This window comes from Motacilla alba, chromosome 4 (assembly GCF_015832195.1).
Source record: "Motacilla alba alba isolate MOTALB_02 chromosome 4, Motacilla_alba_V1.0_pri, whole genome shotgun sequence".
NCBI classification, from domain to species: domain Eukaryota; kingdom Metazoa; phylum Chordata; class Aves; order Passeriformes; family Motacillidae; genus Motacilla; species Motacilla alba.
In genome coordinates this window covers 47,701,894-47,723,110 of record NC_052019.1, presented here as the reverse complement: position 1 = coordinate 47,723,110, position 21,217 = coordinate 47,701,894, and the positions used below count along the sequence as shown (strand labels likewise).

Genomic DNA, 21,217 nt, shown 5'->3' with positions numbered 1-21,217 from the left:
GCCGGCGGGGGCTGGCAGGCTCGGGGAGCGCCAAGCTCCGCTCCCGGGGCTGCGGGGCTGGGACCGGCAGCCAGACCTCCTTCTGCGGCTCCAGCTGTCGCGGGCACGACACCATTTCTCCTGCGGCGAGCCACGAGCCCATAGTTTGGGAATGGTGCCGCTAGTCCCGCTCGTCACGCACCGAGCCGCGGGGCTGCCGGCGCTCCCGGGAACGAGTGTCCAGCTCACCTCGCGCTGAGCAATCCCCGCTGACAGCCCGGTGTCTGCGGGCACAGGACTTCATTTTGGAGAAGCCTGAGGAGATTTTGTCGACCCCCCCCCCCCCCCCCAACTCCCCCACTTTTCTTTCTTGGCTTTTCTTTTACTCTGTCAGCCGGCCACCGCGCACTACCGAGCTATGCCCCCAAGCCTCCCGCCGCAGCCGGGGGGAGAGCAGCCCGCCGCACAGCAGACGGGCTCCCGGGGCCGTGGGAAAGTGCCGCCGGCCCCCGGGGACGGGAGGGATGCGGCACGGGGGGTGTCCCACGGGGGGTGGCGGGGGCTGGCGCATGGAGGGCGGTACCCTCCGCCCCGCCGCGTCCCGCGAACCCACCGGCGTAAAGCAGAAAAGGCGGAGGGGTGCAAGAGGGCGGGGGTGGGAATCCCCAAAAGGCCGAAAGAGCGTCAGCAGCCGGGAAAAAAGCCCCGCGCGGTCGGGAACGGGGACGGCGCCGGTGACGGTGCTGGGGGCGCCCCCGCGCCGCGCGCTGGGGGGGGACCGGGGGGGAGCCGCGCCGCGCGCGCGGGGCGGTGCGCGGGGCGGGCGCCGACGTCAGGGCGCCGCGCGCATATTGATGCGGGGGCCCGGCCGCGCTCGCCAAGGAGCAGAAGGAAGCAAGATGGCGGCGCTGTAGGAGCGGGGAGCGCGGCGCCCGGGCTGTGCGTGCTGGATGTCGGCGAGGCTGAGGGACGCGGCAGAGGTCAGAGCGGGATCCCCGCGCCGGCCGCCTTCCCCGCCCGGCACCGCCGGGAGGTGTCGCGGGGCAGCGCCGCGCCGCGCCGCCGGGGGTCGGCGAGGAGGGGGCGCCGCCGCGGGTCCCCCAACATGGCTGATTGACAGGGGCGGCGGGGGGCGCCGCCGCCCCCTCCCCACGGGGCCGGACCCAGGCTTCGCCTCGCCGCCCCTCCCCGCGCCTTTGTCTGCGGACGGGGGACGGCGGCCGGAGGCGCCCCGGCTTTGTGCCGCTCCCCGGCCCCGGGCGGACACAAAGGCGGGCGCAGCCCGGGGAGAGGGGAGAGAGGCGGGGGGCTTGCGGGGCCTGGGGAGGGCGAGGGGGTGGCGAGCGGACCGCGGTGCCGGGGGGCTCGGGAGGGAGAAGTGCGTGCGGGCGAGGCGGGGGCTCGGAGCGAGGCCTCCCGTTTTCCGTGCAACGATCCACACGCGCGTTTCGCCCGCGTCGCTCAACCCCGCCGTCGGGGCACAATGCGGCCACGGGATGAAAAGGAGAATCACTTTCCCGAGCGTGTTCCCCCAAAAGAACGCTTTCGGCGAGGTCAGGCTCGTTCCCCGCCAGATGACAGGCAAGAGCAACAACCTCCCCGCGCCTGAGTCGGACGCGCGGCAGTGCGCGCTCGCTCGCTCGCATCGCGGCGTTTATCGGCGTTAAATCACCCCCTGAGACACCAGCACTGATTCTCTTGCCCAGAGTTAAAAGGGGGCTTTTCGGCTCGCGGTCTGAGTGTTGGAAATTCAGCAGACTCTTTTCTGCTAAGTAATTTTCCTTTTCGGAGTGAGGCGAAGGGAAAAGTGATGTGGTCTAGCGTGCTTTCATCGAAACGCTGCAGCTTAAGATCTCATCATAAGATTTGCTTTCCATGATGAGCGGCATGCCAATGTGCAGGCTTTGAGCAGTGATCGGCAGCTCTGAATGTATGTTCAGCATAATTTTCTTTTCCTCTTCTCCCTTTCAACGTGAAGTTTACGAGTTTCAGAGATGAGCCGATAACACTGTCCCTAGTGAAAGCAGGTCAGTGGGTGTTGTTTGTCGGCTAATGAGGCCGTTCCATTCGCGCGTTAATGGCAGGTTGACTTACTGCAGCAGGGGGTGAGCGCAGTCACACATTCACTTGTGTATCTGCATGTGTATTCCACTGTTGCACTTTGGAGGCTGTAAAGTGCAAAACAGGACGTGGTTGCCGAAGATACTCAACAGGGAGATGTCAATGATCAATAGTCATGTCTAAATTGGAGTTGCTGTTGCTGTTAACTCTCTGAAACAATGTACCCATCTTGGATTTTATCCCACAGAAAAACACCTTTTGGAACCAATGAAAAAAAAATCTCTGTTGGGCAGTATTTTGTCTCTCTCTTGGAAAGCTTAGAATGACCCCTGCCAGTGAAGTAAGAAAACATTTAAATCTAGAAGCCAGGGTGAGGGGAGGAGGGAAAAAAGGGAATGCAAAGCTGTGGAAGACAACAGTGTTTTGGGGGTGGTACTAAACTGCTGTTAATGTGAGATGAAGAACTCAAAAGTCATTTTCCAGTGGAAAGAGTTGTTATATTTTGGGAAGTGGTATAAAAAAACCATTTGTGAATGCACCCAGGGAACCTCAGAAAGTGGTTTTGTATTGTCCATTCGAAAGAAGACAAGGCTGAACAGTAGACACTGAGGCACCTGAATCTACAGAACTATCGCTGTTGGTAGTAAGATTTTTAACGACAACTTTGGCATTGTGGTGATTGATTGTGGTGGCTTTTAGCCAGAAAAACTGGTATTGTTTTTATACAGTGCACATGGTCTTAGACTTTGGCATGTCAGCATTGTGTAAAGAACAAGAACCGTGCTCTTGTTGCGGAGTTATTCAGTTATTATGATGGACAGATTTCTAAGGTCTCTTGTTGGTACCAGTGCTGCACTGGGTAGCAGAAATACAAGGTTGTAAATGTTTTGGCTTTTGCATGCGGAATTAGGAGAACCTGTAGCTGCTGAAACGGACATTTCAGCTGCCAAAGCTGGATGGGACTATTCCTTCTTGCCCAAGCACTTCAGATGCTGCTGGCCTGTGTCCTCCACAGTGTTCCCTTAAATATTAACAACAGCCAGACAGCCCTAAAGAAAAGGGGGGAAAAAAGATGCTCATCATATTTTGGAACAAATCTGCTGCTTGAAAAAACATGAAGGTCAGGTTGGATTAATGTTACTGAGCCTGGCCAGGTTTACAGGGAGTGCCTCACTCCTAAGTTACTTGCATGGACAGTAGTGTTTTTATCAGAGTGTGCCTAAGCAGTGACTTTAAATCCCTTGTTCCATTTAGTTCCAAGTGGAAGATGTATTTCATGTTTCACCAGGAGCCAAGTAAGGTCCTTTTTAAAAAGCTGACAATTTGTCAAGGTGGAATTCCGAAGAGCTGTCAAATTTGGCTGGTCACAGGGAGTGACCCCTCTACCTCTCTCACTGGGCTGCTGCACAGTAGCTCTAGGCATGGTAGCAGCATCTGTAAGCTAGCTTCACAACTGGAGCTTGAAAGTGGTAGAACAAAGTTGCCAAGTTTCAAGTAGAGTCAGTGGTTATCTTGGAAACTGCGCTGGAGAACACAACCACAAATTATTTTGGCAAATAATATACAGTATTTATTTAGTCCAACTCTCTGATTGCTGTTAAGGCTGTCAGCCAGCAGCATTAAGTGTTGTGACATCATTTTGAAAGGCAATGTACTGGTTCTGAAATGGAGTGGGGTGTACTATGATTCATTATTTAAAAAAAATAAAAAAAAAGCTGTAGTCTGACAGAGATAAAGCATATGACTGCATCATGGCTGAAAGCCAAAAAGAGAATTGTATGAATCAATCTCACTTGCAGCATTATTCCCATCCCTTACTTCATAAGGCAGTGAGTACCATCTTACTCATTTAGTGACATTCTGCAGCAGAAATATGCTTTTGAACACTGAACAAGTAACTACTAACAAGTTGCCATAGTTCTGGTTGCTACTTTATCATCACTGCTTACATGTTCAATTTGCATACCTTGTCCCAATAATCCTAGATAATAAAGCCTTACAAATGGAAAGTACCATGAGTAATCATCCTCTTGGTCACCCATTGAAAAGAAATCACTTCTGCCTTACCTCAGGGTAGATAAGTTTGCATTAAAAAAATCTATATGTGTGTGTATATATACATATATATATGTATATATATGGAAAATCACCCATTTTGCCAAGAAACTGCTCAGTGGGTGGATGCAGAGATGATGGGGTTAAGGAATAAAATTCTGACCCTCCGGCATCAGCTGGACTAATCCCAAGGACAGCTGATGACTGACCCAAAAAGGTTGTCTGGATTAAAATACTGGGAATGTGCCTCGCATTGCATTACGTAGCAGGGAGGAAGAAGGTAGAGAAAAACAAGGTCTGAGAAATAGAAAGAATAGCTAACTAATTTTACTCATGTATCTCACACTGTTCTCGAAATGAAGAAAAAAAAATGTCCTAACTTATAGGTGGATCAGAAAGAGTTTTCTACTAGTTTTTCACCGTAAAGAATTTTAAATCTGAGGTCACTTTAAAGACAATTGCCATGCTTTGAAAAACACTTTAACAAATAAAAGGCATAAAGATTTAGATTCCTGTCTGTCTTTTCAAGCAGGCTTGTTCATCTCTGTAAAACACCTTCCAGAATGCTGAATCATCTTAGTAACCTGAACAAAATTGAGGCTGTCTTTAAAAAGCAAAGTTTTCTGTGGAGGTGGGGATTCCAAGTTGGAGTGTTGTTGCCTTGTAGTATACATATGGCAAGAAATCCCAGAAGGATTATTCTTACAGACAAATAAAGGCTTGCAGTATTTGACCTAATTCCTTGTGTGTGTGTTTTTCCTCTTACTAAAACAAAAATAAAACGTTAAATACAGGAGGCATTTCTGTTGCAGTGTGGAAAGGAATAGGCTTGTTCTATGCTCAAGTTCAGCAAGAAAGGAAAATTCTGCATTCTAAGCCTAATCAAGTACAAAGTTTTGTTAAACCACAACAGACAGTTTCAAAGAAGTGAGCAGGTGAGTGTTTAGATAGCTAAGATAACCAGGAATAGCTCAATAACCAAATACCCCTTGGAAGTGTCTTCTCCAGGTACAGGACAGTACCATCTACCCTCTGATTAAATACTATGATGCAATTTAGACAACATGAAATAATCTTCACATGTTCTACAGCATTACTTCTACCTCAAATACATTCCACATGTTTTCCCAGCATAGGAATATTGGTTTTACCAGGTGTATGCATGGGGGAGGGGAAGTTTCCAGGTTTAAGTTCAATTTTTGCAGCTGTATAAAGAACATCTTCAGCACTCGACATGAGCTACCCTGTCCTTAAACTCACATTTCAATGACTAAAGTTTAAACAACTCTGCTGCCTAATCTCCTTTCCAATAATGCATCAGCAGTCCAAGTTTGTGTTCCAGTGTCCTGGCGTGAGCTGCTCTAAGTCACAACGTGTTGGGAAAGGATTTGGCTCCATTGCAGCGAAACCCCGGCTTACCAAGTGGGTAGGTTTAGGTCAGGACGGTGACTCTCCATGTGGTTGCGTGCACGTGGTTTGAGTGTTTACAAACAGTGTCCCAGCATCCTCGGCAGCTGCCTTGACGCAGCCAGTGAGGACAGAGTTCTAGGAATGTCCCTGGTCCTCACGGACTGCGGAGGAGGGGGACAGAAATAAAAAAATGCAGAGTTTTAAGAACTCATATCATAGTTTGGGTTTTGGCTGAGCTTTCTGCATCTGTGTTGCATTCTAGACCGCTGGATCCTTTGTCGAATGCTGTTGTTTTTTCACTCTGCACTTGAGCGCAGTCTGGGCTGTGTTGACGGGTTTGTCTGGAACAGACTGACCCGAAGAATGAGATGGGGGTTAAGGGAATTGTTGCAAAGGTTTCAAATTATTTTTGTGCCCCTCCTCCCCTTTTAAAAATGTATAATTAATTCAAGTCCCAAAAGCTTTTATGGCAAACCAGCTCTTTACAATATAAGAATCCCACTGTAAATGGTTATATATTTTTTCCTTAATTAAGCATGATTCATTGCCTGTTAGGATACTAGAACAATTCCCTTTTTAAAGAACAAGAAAGAAATGGTGAATCCCACTAACTTTATGAGTAAAATCAAATAGCTGAAAGTCCTTATTACTTAATGAGACATGTTGACACAAAGAGGCGTTGCCATTACGAAAGCTTATACCACTGCAAGGCAAGTTTTGGATCTCCATTAGATGTAAGAAGCTTGGTGGAAATTCTGCATTTACCCAACCAAATGAATAATGCCACCAATCTGTTGCTCAAAAAAAAAAAAAAAAGAAAAAAGAAAAAAAAAGGAGGGGAGAAGTGGTGTTAATTATTGGGGATTCCTTGCAGAGACAAAAATTTTGTGGTTCTGTGAAAATGCACTGTAGCTGGTCAGAAGGACCCAGCTGACAACGTGTTTCATGCTCTTGCCTGTGGACCTAAACCAAACCTGTCAGGCCAGTTCTGGTCTTCAAAGACACTTGAAGCCTATGCCCTGCATGTGCTGCAGGACCTTATTATCAGATGTTCTAATGTTCCTTATCCAGTCCCATGCACATTTTTCAGACTTTCTTAGGCAGTTTTGCAGGAAGCACTCAGAACATTGTGCAAAGCACATTACTTGCTTTACAAAATGAATCCTAGGATCTGTTTTCTCCTCATAGCGAGAAGCAGTTGGTACAAATGCCTCTTCCATGTTCTGAATTTGTCTGGATGAGTCATGGTATTCGCTGTAATGCAACAGAGTAGGAAGGCTGATCACAGATCTTGTTATACACATGGCTTCTGCTAGCAGTTGTATGTTCACATTGGTTGCTCCCATTTTCTTTTGATGTCTATTACAACACTCTAATTTTGTAATTACACTACAGTGGTGTCTTCTCATTTGCAGGATAAAATAATTTGTGTCGTATCCAGAATCTGCTTCTGTTTCAGTAAGCTCTTTGCCACCTTTCATTTTCTTTTCTGGTCTTTTTTTTTGACCTACTGTTCCCATTACTCTTGCACTGTCTGGGCAGCAGAAGGTAGCAAGCAAGAGGAAAGCATGTGAGAGAATACGTGACAAAGGCATTCCTCAGTTTGTGCTGGCTATTTGTTCCTTCTCTTGCCACTTCTAGCACTGTTAGAGAGATCAAAGGGTAAACATTAACCCTGGGCCTGATTCTGGAGGGAGGGTTTTGCCCTCATCTTCTGTGTCCTTTAGCATCTTTCCAGATTTGTCCCTTCAAATAAAAGACAACTGTTCATGCAACACTCACCCCCATTTCATGCCCCCGATGCTTTTTCTCATCTTTGTTTAATGTTTGTTCTTTCAGTGCTACTTCACTTGTGTTTGAAGTCACATTCTTTGAAGTTATAAAATTTTTATACTTGCCAAAGGACACAAAACTCTTTCAGCTCTTATGTAAGCAAAAAGGAGAAAAGAATGATTGCATATTTTCTCTTGTGTGCAAGTAGCATTGGATTCTCCTGTTCACAGTAAAATGAGGAAAAGGAATTGTTGCAGCAAAACAAGAGTTTCTACTGCTTTCCCAAAGTTAATGACCACTGAAGTGAGGTATTTCCATGAAGCTCCAAGTGCATGTACAGCTTAATAAAACAAATGCAATTTATCCCTAAAAGAGAACATATGAAAGCTGGCAAATACATGTGACTCACCTCTTCCTGGGATATGGACTAGTGGTGGTATGTGTGCACACATATTACAGATTTTAACATACTTTCTGATTACCAAATTTCTGTTCCCTCTGCACTCCTTTGCATGCTTTTCTATTTAATTTCAAGTTTATCTGCCCAAAAGAGCTCTGCAGTATTACTTAAATGGCAACACTAAAAATCAAAAACATGAAAGCTGAACAACTGGAAAGGGTCAGATTTAACACTTCTTTCATTTTGTATATCTAGTAGACATTTTGTGGGAAAGAAAATGTATGGTAGTGTGTTTCCCATTCCATGCACAGGTAGTTGCAAATGTACACATCACATACCTAGGAGCAAGTGAAAATACAGGCCAAATAGGGAAAAACACTCCTGATATTCATAAAGATGAAAACCACACAAAGCAGTAAAATACAGCAGCCTTTCAGTCCTCTGTTGTTTCTATGGTGCTTTCCATACTTTACATGGAACATTTGTTTTTCCTAAATAACCTCAGACCTGTACTTTTCTGCTTCCCTGTAATCCTTAATGCAGAGAAACTTCTGTAAGTGTGAGAAAGCAGTAAGAAAACCAAGAACTGTCCTGATCTGTTTTATTTCTATTAATCTGTGTACTACATGAGAAGTGAGAAATCAGGCAGGAAAATACAGATTTCTATCTATTTTTCCACTGTGTCTGTGTTGTACAGTTGACAATACATTAAGTATAGGTGGCTTTTTCCCCCCAATGTCAGCTGACTTGTGATCCTGCAAACTGCCATTTTAACAAAGCCCTATTCATTTTTCTTGGGCTCGCCAAGCTATACCAGAGACACTTGGAGCAATGAGGCACCTAGTCAGTCATATACTTTGTAGTACTGAAAAAAAGAAAAAGAAACATAGCTTTTTTGTTGGTTTTTTTGTTTGTTTGTTTGTTTTTTGTGGGAACAGGGAGAAGAAATGGATGGAAAGACTTACAGGTATAGAAGCTAAAAAACCATTTTTTTACTTAGAAACCCCAACTTTTCAAAGCAGTTGCAAGTTAACGTGTATTTTCCTATAAAATGTAGAATCTAGCTGATGAATAAGAAATTTTTCTTCTGGAAGAGTGGGTCTAGCTACTAACAGAATAGCTGCTTTTTCTTGAAGCAGTGAGGTGGTTAGAGATACTTTGTTGGACAAGCTAGAGCATGAATCTAATTCAGGATGGCAACTCTGATGCTTCTAAATATAAGGAGAGCGGATAGAGTGAAATTAATTATTGCACATTAGGAGGCACCTCATATCCCAGCCACGAAACAGAATCCCACTGTGCTTGGGGCTGTACAAACATAAGCCATTTTTTTCTGTCTTACTATTTAACTCAGTAAAAGAGGCAGAGAAAAGGGGTCTGGCAGCACACAAGGGGCCAGAGTGTTAGTAACTCTTGTTTATAGCAGAGGCAGGCAGCTCCCTTTCAAAAAACTAAATATTTGCAGTAAATAAAGTGAAGCTACTATTAGTGCCTGCTCTCTCTCTCTCTCTCTCTCTCTGTGTGTGTGTGTGTGTGTGTGTGTGTGTGTGTCAGAGGAGTTCCTAAGCAGAACTGCTGCAGCCTTTTCCCCAGGGTGCTGATGTTAATGAGCAGGCAAAACACGCAAAGAAGGAGAGAAAGGGTATAAAATTATTAAGCAACAACTGAGAGCCAAAGCACACAGAGATCATGCAATGTGGTACAAACCCTGCTGGAGTCATTCATTTCTGTGCCTTTTTTCTCAGCCCTAGAAGATCTACAGGAAAGCTGTGGTATAGCTGGGAACTGAACCCGTATCTCCTAAACCCCAGTGCTTTACCCATGATACCCTCCTTCCTGCTCATTCAGAAGTTTACTGATCGTTTTCTCTGCTTACTAAGATAACAGAAGTATCAATTTTAAGAAACAGAAACTAGACACTTTTCACTTTCTTTTAGAATTTGGTTTTCAGTAGCATTTTCTGTTGATTGACAATATGTTCTGGTTTTGCTGCACAAACTTTCAGACCTCCAAATCAGCAGTGCTTATCCAAAACAACTCAGCAAATTAAATAAATCTCTTCAGGGAAAAGGATGACTTTTTGCTTTTTGCTTTGTGGCACTGTTCAAACCCTCCAGTCCAACTGAGAAAGAATGCAGGGAAGAATGTTATCTCCATTTTACTGGTACTGTAGGTGTCTCCATGTACCTCCAAACAAATAATTAAAATAAAAATAATTAAAAGTAGTAGGTTGTGTCAGTTAATCACAGTGTGTGAAACAGTTATGACAGTTCTATAAGTAGGTACTCCAGTTAACTCCCTTTAATACCCTTGATCCTCCTATTCATTCAGGCAAGATTTCCCACAGTCTGCAAGCCATTCATGTACATCAGCTCCAATCTACCACACAATTCCCATTTGATCTGTTTTATCAATTAAAGGTTTGTCAGGGTCCACGAACCTTCATGTTGCCATCATACTTGGTAGCAGAGCTCAAAGGAGGCAAAAATACCAAAATAAAACCAATTTTAATTTGTTGTCAGAAATCTCTCTGCTGGAGATGGGTTGCACAAACCTGCATTGACCTGACATTAAGCACAGTAGCATTCATAGCTTTCTGTTCAAGACTCTGCCTTCATCTCCTCGACCTGAATTGGAGATGGTAATCTTTAATGTCTCTGGCCTTTGAGAATTCCTTCGCTGTAATCATAGTCATAGCTCAGCCAGCCTGGTTACATAGTGCATTTAACCACCCTATTTAACTGCAGCACATCCATGGACTTGTGATACAATCCATGATGAACTGCATTTGGAAATAAAATCCAATAGGTAATTTAGCTCATGCAGCATCTCTGGATGCTGGCAGACGCAGCTGACCGTGAAGGACAGATGGATTTTTCCCTGCCATGTTTAGAGATACAACCACTGCAAATATGTTGGGAAAAAATGGAGCGGAGCATTTGGACTTGCCTCCCACAGTTGCTCCTCTCCCCACAGCAGTTTGGAGGTTCAGCCAGCCCAGCCCCATGTGGCTCATGTGCACGTGGCCATGCTGTTTACAAATGCCCTCCTAGGTGTCCCCGGGCACCACTGGGTACCACACTGCAGCTTGTGACAGCTCCTGTTTTTCACCCACGGTCTTGGCCGCTTGTAGCAGTCATGGCTGAAGGCAGGGCTATAATGGGCTGTGGAGCCTGCTAGCTTGTTCAGGTTTACTCATTTTACATTTAAGCAATATTCAGGCCAGGGGTTTAGAGCAAGGTTGTCCACAGTGAGTCAAAAATAGAAACTTCATTGCTCGATAGCGTAGTAGCACTGGAGAGCACTCGCTAGATGTACACACAACAGTGAGGAAGGTATTTTTCTGCTTTCCAGAAACACTCCTAAGGAATTGGGTAACGTTTACAGTAGGGCAGGATTTCAAAAAGCCTGTGGAAATGAATGGACACTTTTATTTTTTTTCATTTCCCACTAACAAACCAGGGACCAATTCTTGTCCAGTTTTAAGAGATGGGGCTCAACAAAACACAAACAATTCAGAGCAGCTAGCATTTAAAACCAGAGTTGCATTGTCACTCAGAGAAGACTGCCTTAGTTCTGCTTTGTTTTAGCAGGTCACTGGCATACAGTAAGAAAGAGGTTTGAACAGCTGTGTGTTGCAGCGTTAAATGGCCTCCTATAGCTGAGGCACAAAAAGACAAAGCCTGTTTCTTTCCAGCTGCTCAGCTAAAATTGTATTCAGTTACTTTTGCTACTCTCCTCACCAGTTCAGAGTTCAAGGACTCATATATCTACCGTACCTTGAGTTCAGATAACAAGATATAACTACATGGAGGGAAACAAACAGAAAAGTTCCCATTCTTCAAAGACGAGCACTTTTTCTGTACTTGTTCCCCTGTTTTGTTTCGGGGTGTGCACAGTTTATTTTTCTCCTTTTGTTTTATTCTCCCTCCCCGCACCCCCTCCTGCTCACCCTCTGCTGCGAGCACACCCTCTTCCAGCCGCCTCACTGGCTTGCCTGGCTGAGAAGTGCAGACTCAGCAGAGACTGGTAACACTTTAACTCTTTGTCCTATTCTCAGCTCTCCCAGGAAAGGTCAAAGCAAATGAGACTTACAGCTGCGCTTGAAACAGAGCCCCTACAATCGAGAGAGACACTGACCACAGACTGTTCCCCCTGTCACATGTTTTTGTTTTTTTTTTTCTATGAAGCACATAAAGTGTGCGGCCAGTGTGAGATGAAACTTTGCATAGGTTTGGGTGGCTGAATCTGCTTATTTCTCATTAAGAGGAAATTAAAGGCTTGTGACTTTTGTTTGTACCGGCCATATCACGCAACTTCTACTGATAAACAGAAATAATTTAGGAGCTACTTCCTCAAATGCCTGAAACATGGTCTTAATTTCATCAGTGCAAAGCCAGCAAAAAGCTATTACAGACACGAAGTCTCTGTTATGTGTCTTTGAAGTAATTTTGGAAACTTTGGCAATGTGCCCTTATACAGTTCTTTTCCCTAAGAGTCACAGTTTTGCATTGTGTTCTGGGACCATGTGGGCTCCAATTTAAGTGACTTAGTTCAGAAAGGAGTCCCATTTTTCTTAAGAACAATTCAGCACTGCAATTTGCTTACACTGACAGACGAACCTGCGGGGCCACCATTAACATTAGCACACGTCCACGTGTGCCACACACAGGAAAAAGGTTCCCACTTGCCCTTCGAACACCCCGCCGTGGTGTCTCCCAGGGCTGTGCGGGGTGTGCGCCAGCCGGGGCGCTGGCGTTGGTTGGCTTAGCGACATCACACTGGCGCCAAGCTTTACCTCTTGGCTTTGGCACTCCAGGTCATGCTGGTGTCTCGCCACGTGCTTACGCGCACATGGCAGCAGTGTTTACAAACATGACCCCAGAACTCTTACAGGCAGTTATGAAAGAAGGCAGCGAATGCCACATCCCGCGCGCCAGGCTGACCTAGATCGCCAGTGCTGGGAACGAATAGTGAGGCGCTTGTACCCACACAGGCTCTGAGAGATGTTCAAAGCAGATGATTTTGCTCCCAAACTGTTTTGAAGTATCATTGCCACCATGAGAGCATTTTCCACCATAAACTAAAAATAGCTACTATTAACTAGCAGGAGCGGCGGGTAAGTGATTCAGCAACTCAGGGAAAGAAGTGACTGTATTCTTCGGCACGCTAAGTCTGTTTCTGCATTGAACTAACTCAGCACATAAAACTCTCACAACGGGAAGGAAATGCAAAGCTGGATTACTTTTGGCTAAAAGAAAAGAACACTGCACGATCGTGTAGTTCCTGATTGACAGTTCCTTTTTTATTCCTTTATTAACACTTGCACTCAGGCACTAATGAATGCTTTGTAGTCAGGCTGTGACCATCCATTTAGGAAAAAGATGCCTTAGTAATTTCAAATTAAACACTTCCATCTACAAAACATGAATACCACTATATGGCTGATTTGGTTTTTTGACATGGGCCTTAAGAAAAAAAAACCATAGAAGAAATGCTGCTTAAGCAAACTAAGCACTGAGTGTTCAACTGTCAAATGTCCATGTTCTATCTTCATATGTATATTTTTTACAGTACACAGCAACTGAAAAAAATAAAGCATTCCTTCCTCATCGTTGAAGCTCTTACAAGAAGTTTGTATTGTATGCCAAAGTACTCCAAAGCAGCTTGCTTTCTAGAAGTTGGCAGTTTATAGTAGAGTGGAGTACATGATCCAACAATTCGTTTTTGACAGATTCTAGCATTCTTGAAGTTGTCTCAGAAATACACATATGTGGAGGAAGACAGGTACTATAACTGTGAGTGATTGCTTAAGATAATCAGAGTTTTCTTGAAAAATCTGCGAAATGAGCGAAAATAACCCATCCTTGTTGAAAATCACTTCCAGTTTTCACTTTTGGAATTGAAGAATTTAATCTCAGCTTTGCAAAAGCCTCCTAAATGATGAAAAATTATTTTCCTTCTCCCAAATAGAAAGTTGACTTTTCAAAAGTAGATGAGATGGTAAAAAGATGGTAGTTCTATTGTAATACATCGCAGTATTTGTAAATATCATAATGATAAAGCCTGTAGGAAAGACACACTATGAGCTTCTCCGTGCCTCTTCTGCAATACAGTTCAATCCCACTACTGAATAAAATTTTTCTAGGTATACATGTCATTTTTTCCAACCATACCCATGGCAGCTCTACATTAGAGTTGTCAAAATTCCTGCAAAGTTTCTTTGCTACGTAAGCAAAATGAAACAAGAGAGTGTGATATGTGTTCACTCTGGCTTGATCACTAGCTCACTTCATGTGGTCTCTGTTAGCTCTAACCTGAGCTGGGGAACTGCTCTGCAGGTCAGCTATTGCCAGTTTTGTCCAGTCTCCTAACTACTTTTAATCTTTTACTTAGAAGGTGAGCAAATGTACTTGGTCAGTTATTGTTGTCTTTTCACTGCTGAATGTTCATTACAATGTTCATTGCACTGTATATAATAGACTTAGAAATAAGAATGGAAGTACTGAAAATAGGTCACTGTTGTGTTCCTATTTTAAGAGCTCTTTGTAGCATTTCTCCTGCCTGAGGAAAGCAGATCCACCTTACTGTGAAACTGTGCAAGTATGGGCAGAGTGGGAGAATGGAGAATTAGAGCCTTAGCGTAAAGTTATCCCTTAATGTATATAGCTTTCCTCTTGGGTACATCATTGTACATCCTCTGGAGACTTTCTTCAGAAACCCTAAAGCACTTTTTAAATTGTTCTGAATCAGAGAGTACTGAGGTTTACAAGGACTGGATTATTAGTATTTATGATGTCTGTGGGCTTTACCAGTACATTTAACTTAACCAGTGTAATGACAATACAGATACACAAATTCTGTCTGGTAAATATCTTACTCAGAGAATGTTCTTATTGTTTATATTATTTTCTTACACTATATGAAGAGTTTCTTTTAGTCACCCAATGAAGAGAATATAAGGGAAGAAGTGCTGCTTATGATAAAATTTATTTTATTCAATGCTTTTAGCTGGGGGCAGGAGGTAAGGGAACAGTGTAAGATTACCATTGTACGCTACAGGGTGAATACTGCCATTGTGTCAGTTTAGATGAGTATCGCAAAATAAATACAGACTCTGTCATGGGTTTGTCCTCTAGGTAAAAAAGCAGTGGAAATCTTGTTTAACAAGTTCAGCAAAAGGCACACCTAAAGTTTAATTATGTCTTCAGATACACAGGTACAAGTCTTACTAAAGAGTTTTACTCAACTCCCACAGAACAGACTTAGGATTTTGATTTTTCTTATACTTAGATGGATTGATCTACAGTCATGACAGTGCACAGTTTGGGGAAGAAAATCCTTTGGCATAATAAACAACTATTCCCAGCCACAGCTCTCTCTGCCACCTAGGTGTGTGGGAAAGAGCAAGAGATTATTCGCCAGTTTATACTGTTCAGTCAATACTCCTCTTTCCTCACCACTTTGAAAATCCAATCTACCAAAAAAAGCAGGGGAAGATGGAGAAGAGATGAAACAACACTTCTGGTATTTACCTGAGGGTTCTGTATTAATGTCTCTTGGAGTTGGGAATCTTGGATAGGATCTGAATTGCACCTCAATTGTGCTACCAAAGTTGAAGCACGAATGAGGCAGTGAGAGGACTTCCTGACCTAGGAGGTAGACAGATGGGTCAAATTGTTCCTCTGTCTCTCTTACTCACTGTTTTCTTAGCAGAAGATGGTTCCTTAACAGACCAACTGCTTATTGGTTTTGTGCACAGAGAATAAAATATACAGAATACCTGCTGGACAGTACATTAAGTTACACTAACAACTGCATGAAGCACTCAAAGGCAAGGTGGGAACATGCAACAGGCCTCCTAAATACATGTTCAGCATAAACCACTGGCAGAAAATGTTTCCTATCACCCTACTTAAAAACATAACAAGTCCTGTAAATTCAAGATTCACAAGAATTATAATATGTGAATAAGAGAACAAAACCAATGAAAGGAACAAGGAGCATTTCAGATTTTTTACAGTACTGGGGAAAAGTGCCCAGAAATGTTCTTAGGAAAGCAAGAAAATCCCCCCTTACAGAGTGAGTTTAAAAAAACAAAAGATGGCTGAGTCATACCAGCAATGGCTCTTCTTCATATACACAGGATTAAACCAGTGAGGTTGTGAGGTTTCTTCCCATGTCTTTCAGTCCTACAAGAAACACTACTGTGCTTTGCCCGCTAGCCTGGCTTTGGCCATGGCCAACCTCCAAAGCTTCAAAATATGAAAAAATCCCTATTTCTAGTAGTCAAGTTATATATCAATGAAAGAAAGCAGCTGCATATATTTAACAGCCAAGCTGCAGAAACCCTGATTCATTAATTCAACAGAGATACATCAGCAGCAGGAAAATCAGACCTTCTCTTCTACTCATGATCCATTATCCTGACAGCCTTTTTTTTTTCCCCTTATTTTTTTATCCTTGCTGCAGGTCCACAAATGTGAAGTATGGTTGTCTCAAGAATGGCAATTTCCATGAAACTCCATGCAAAAGAATGTCATGCTTCAGTGTGAAGTTTTGATGTGGACAATTTGGGTTAGTTTAATTTTGAGAGAAAGAGTGGCCAGTATCTTTCCTTTGTGAGCTCCTTTTTGGCCTATTCAAACTTGCTTGTACCTTTATCCAGGAAAATTCTCAGGATATACTAAATAGGCTTTCCATGTACCAGTGCACAGCAGTAAGAAAGATGGACAAACTGCTTCTAAAAGTTGTATGAAATAGTCATGGAAGGACCATTTGTTCCATCTTCTTCTCCCAAGTCAGCCAAATCATAAAAATGGCACATTTGATAAATAGGTGGATAATCTGCTCTAGAAGACCTTTGCTAATAGAGATTCTGTACTCTTCCAGGTCTTCTCATTTTGATGAACATTTTTGCCTTTTGGACAGATAAAGCATTCCAGTTGAAGCCCTGCCAAGGCTTAAGAAGAAAAGTAACTTATTGTCTGACAAAGCCACAAAAAAAGGGCCTGGGCAAAAATTGTCTTTTTTCTCAAAAATGTTGACATAACTGCTCAGCTTGATGTTCACTCTAACTCCAGGAACTCCTGTTCCTCATTCAGTGTTTTTGCTCATGATTGTTCCTGCCTTGAGACATTGCCCTCAGGCTACCACAACAAGAAACACCCTAAGAGCTTCAGAAAAAAAGCTAGTGTGTGAAACAGAGAAGTTGGTGTCATCAGGGAGGAGGAACTGCATAGTGGGGGGATCTTGATCTCAAGTAATTACACATTTTTGTGAGGGTCTGGTGATCCATCAGAATGTGCATTTCTTGGCCAAGGACCACCTGCCTGTGTTATCTGGGCACGCTGTTGCTTTTCTGTGCAGGATGCAAAGAGTTGTCTGCCATAGAAGGAGATGTGGACAATACAATGAACAGCTTAAGTGTAGGCACTTGCTCAATGTGGCAGTAAAGAGAAGTGGGAAAAACAGATTAACACAGTACTTAATCTTAGCAGTATGTATGGCTTTGTTAAGCTGTAGTGAATGAAGACAGAAACATGTTTCAGAGAATGCAAAACACTAGAAAATATTTCTCTTGAGCTATAGTGCCAGAGCTGTATGGTTTGACCATGGGAAGAACTGACTTCTCCTCTTTCTTGTTCCAGTGGGATTTTCAGATGAAATTTGCAAATTGTGAGTGTTCCTATGTATTCTGGCTCTAAATACAATATCTTGTGCTGGGTCAGGGCCTCAAAACAGGCAGCACGGAATGAGGGAGCAGGAAGTAAAGCACAGTGAAAGTAACCCTGGAGTGTGAGCTAGATAACATACACTGAAGACAGAGCAGGGCTCTGAGGAGCTACCTTTGGCTTTATTGCACAATTTGAAGAAAGACAGTATTTAAAGAAGGTAGCAGCCAACTTATTTCAAATTGCTGAAAGGAAACAAAGACAGTGGATGTGCTTAATCTAAAGACCTTGCCATCACAGCCTGTCACTTAAGCAGGTTCCTTCGTAAGTAGCAGACATTTCTGTGAATTAGGGCCATGTCAAGGCTTCTGCTCCTTAAGGATACAGTCTGTAGGGGGTTTAAGTCTTAGTGTTTTGGCTATCAGATAGAGGTTGGCTGAATGTATTACTGAGTGATTATACACTTCTCTGAGGCATTTGCCCTTTAGCAGACCATGATAAAAGCAGACAGTTGTTTGCTTCAGTGTGGCACTTCTCAGCTGCTGCTGGATGTTTCCCTGTATGCTCCTTCCTCTAAAGACTTCACCACAGTATGCCTGAGAGTACTGCTGCAAAAACAGGGTCCAGAAAATCTCTTATCAGGAACATGTACAGACTGTCCGCCTACCCCAAGAAGCTATTTTCTTCATTTGTTCGTTTTTGCAACATCCCAGAAAGTTGTAGTTTATGTCACCAACAGCAAGTGTGGCCACTTCCACAGTTCTTAGTAAAGCAGTGGCACAAACTGTTAAATTATCTAAAAAGAGCAAACAAGTGTTGGGTTTTTTTCCAAGATTAGATTGAAGGAACAGGAAAAAGCTCTTTCCTTTAGTTCTTTTCTTTTGTTTCTAGTTTTAGTATTTAATGAACATGTGATACCGTTTTAAGCTAGTCCTGATGGTCTTGTGAAGTTAGTATTTAAAGCAGATGGCTGCAGTGCTTTAATAAGGTGGTTACTATAGAAACACAGCACTGTGAAAGCAAGAGTTACTGTAATGCATGGTTCCCTCACTAAACATTTTAAAGACTCCTGATCTACATGTAGCATGCCCAAAGAATACTAACCAAGAAATGAAAAACAGAGATAATATGCCTGGAGTATTTACTTCAGCTGGGGTCCACTTAAACTTAGCTGGATAGCTAACATTTTTGTGGCTTGCTAAAGAGCTGCTTGAAACAACATGAAACATGCGAGGAGAGATAAGCAAAAATATTGATGGAGGAGATGACTGTGGGCAGGAGACAGATCGTTTCAGTTATCTTTTTTTAGAAGGCATGTTGGACTCAAACATTAACACAAACAAATTTTAAAATGCAAAACACCCCCAAACAGTTAGCTAATACACCCAAATATTTACTTGATAATCCTTGGGCTTTTTGTTTACCTCATCCTTGTATATCTAATGTTGCCTATCAACACACTTCTTGCAGCCTAATGCATAGGGAAGGACACATCATGTGCTTTCAAGGATTTGGGCTTTTTATTACGGCCTCTGGTTTTCTTTCTTTTGCCAACACTGTTTTAACCTGAAAGTACCTAAATTCCTCTGCATGTGCCAAAGCATTTTACAGGCTATGACACAGACTTTAGAAACCCTTTTAAAATGTTAATTATATATATATGAATATGATTTGAACTAAATCAGGACATTCAAGGGGGTAAATGGCAGTCCTTTTGGAAGGGTTATGGGTTCTATGTTCAGAACTGAGCAGGAAAGTGCTACCTCATCTGACTGTGTCCTTCCCTCCAGGGAATTTAGAAGTAGTTTTCAGCAGTCTCAGAGGGGGAGTACATGGAGATATTGGTTGGAGAACTGTAGAGATTATGAAGCAAAGAAGGTTTCAAAGCAACACTGGATGTAAAGATAGCATTTGTGAGAAATAAACATCCTTTCATACAATCTGGGCATCCTGAAGAAAATCCTGTCTTGCACTATAGTCAGCAACAGTGCTGACCTGGAGAAGGTTCGGAGGGAACTGAAGGCCTTTTCTTTGTTTTATCCTTTCTTTTGTTTCTTTTTCTTCTCCTAAACTCAGCATGTATTTGTGCTTGCATGTTTTCTGCTTCCCTCTGTACCTTAAAACACCTAAACTGGGCAGGTTCAGTTGCAGGGTTTGCCTCTGTTAGGGAACTGAACATCATTTTAAAAGCAAGAAGGGAAAAAATAAAACCTGTGAGAAACATTCAACTAATAGGGTTTTCCTCTACCCTGAGACTTAAATTCTTTCATCAGTTCCTGTTTCTGTATGGTCATATCTGATTCCTTTATGGGCTTTTTCTATGACTTAAAACTTTCAGAGAAGGAAAACCACATGTGATCTAAAACGCCTCTCACTTTTCTGCCTTGTCACTGTGACCCTTGCCATTGTCATCCTCTACACACCAGTAAAGGTACATCTTACCTACTTTGCTCTGTTCTTTAGTCTCTTTCCTTCCAAACATCCCCGTTGTACACCTCATCTCACTTATGAGGCTTAGCCTGCCTTATTGCTCTTTATTTCTGTTATTTTGCTCTTAATGCTCCGTATTTCTCTCATGCCTGTAAAGTATTACTGTGAGCAGCACTGCCCACAGCTTTGCAAGTTTAGCAAGTATAGAAGTCAGAGGTATTCCCTGCTCTATTTTACATACTGTCTGCTTTGGTTTTGATGCATTTACAGTGCAGCAGTAGAGCTATGGACAGATACTCAGAAACAGGTATCAAGCCCTTATCACGATGCTCACTGTTTAAATAATCCTTCAGTACAGCATTCACTCTCTGAGGATGAAGAAGCTCACCCTCAGACTATCTCCACGTGCACTTACAGGTACATTAAGCACCCAGGCACAGCACACAAAACCAGAGATCTCTGTCTTTATTTTCATAACAGGAATATTTTTAGGCATGACAGATACTATGAAGGAACTCTGCCTGGCTGCACTCAGGATAGATGGGGCAGGCTACTTTAGGTTATTACATAGCAGTTCTTAAAAAAAAGAAAGCTTTGTAACTTGCAGGCAAAAGCTGAGGGAAATCTGTCCCTCAGACACCAACAAGAGGAGCCCTAGGGGGATGGCTAGCCCTGTGCTCTGTATGTAGATTTAGCCCTGGACCCATTTGGTGCCTCAGGAGGACTTGTGTGATCCACGAGCACCTGTTTCCAGTTCTGGCCTTTGACTGCTGCTCCATGTAGGATTGTAGTCCCTGTACTGAAAAGCTTTTTCCCCCTTTCATTAAAAAGAACACGAACATGAGTGCTTTTCCACAGTGGTGATTATTTAATCTCACAAATAATGTCACTGACTGCAGTGAGATCACATATGAAAACTTACATGCATCCATGGAAGAACTCACTCTATAGCCCTTTAGGAAGAACCATGTAACAGTGAGGGAAGTCAAAAGGACATTTTATATCCTTCCAGTAGCTAAGAGGAGGCCCCCTAGCTCAGCAGATGCATGAAGACATGCCTGTGGTACATAAATAGCACATAAATATTTTTCTGTATAATTTGTTAATTATTTTTAAGTGCAAATACTGGGTAGAGGTGCAAAGCTTGGAAGTACATTGAGTGAGATGGTGTAAATTTGGGAAAATCAAAAAACAAACCCATGCTTGGTATGGCTTGCAATAGAAACATTCTGTCACTTGTCTGTGGTGGCAGTGGCTTATCTTTCACACAAGCAGAAGCAGAAAAAAGTCTGGTGATCACAGCTTCTGGGAGATTATCTCATAGCACTATCTGGGTTAGTCCTAAAAGGCTGGAAACCTTTTACATTGATGCAGTCATAATTAAATGTGATCCAATTGCATTTGTGGAATTAACTAATCACCGGTATGAGTAAGG

The 21,217-nt window shown here is 43.2% G+C and overlaps 1 protein-coding gene across 3 annotated transcripts in view; it reads left to right on the top strand.

Annotated features, from left to right (window-relative positions):
- The first annotated feature begins 354 nt into the window (after positions 1-354).
- TET2 (tet methylcytosine dioxygenase 2) overlaps positions 355-21,217 on the top strand; it is a 71,574-nt gene continuing 50,711 nt past the window's right edge. For all 3 annotated transcript variants that reach the window (XM_038134366.1, XM_038134365.1, XM_038134364.1), the window contains exon 1: positions 355-959. In XM_038134366.1, coding sequence (XP_037990294.1) covers positions 930-959 — 30 coding nt within the window. In that variant the 5' untranslated portion in view covers positions 355-929. The remainder of the gene's footprint in view (positions 960-21,217) is intronic.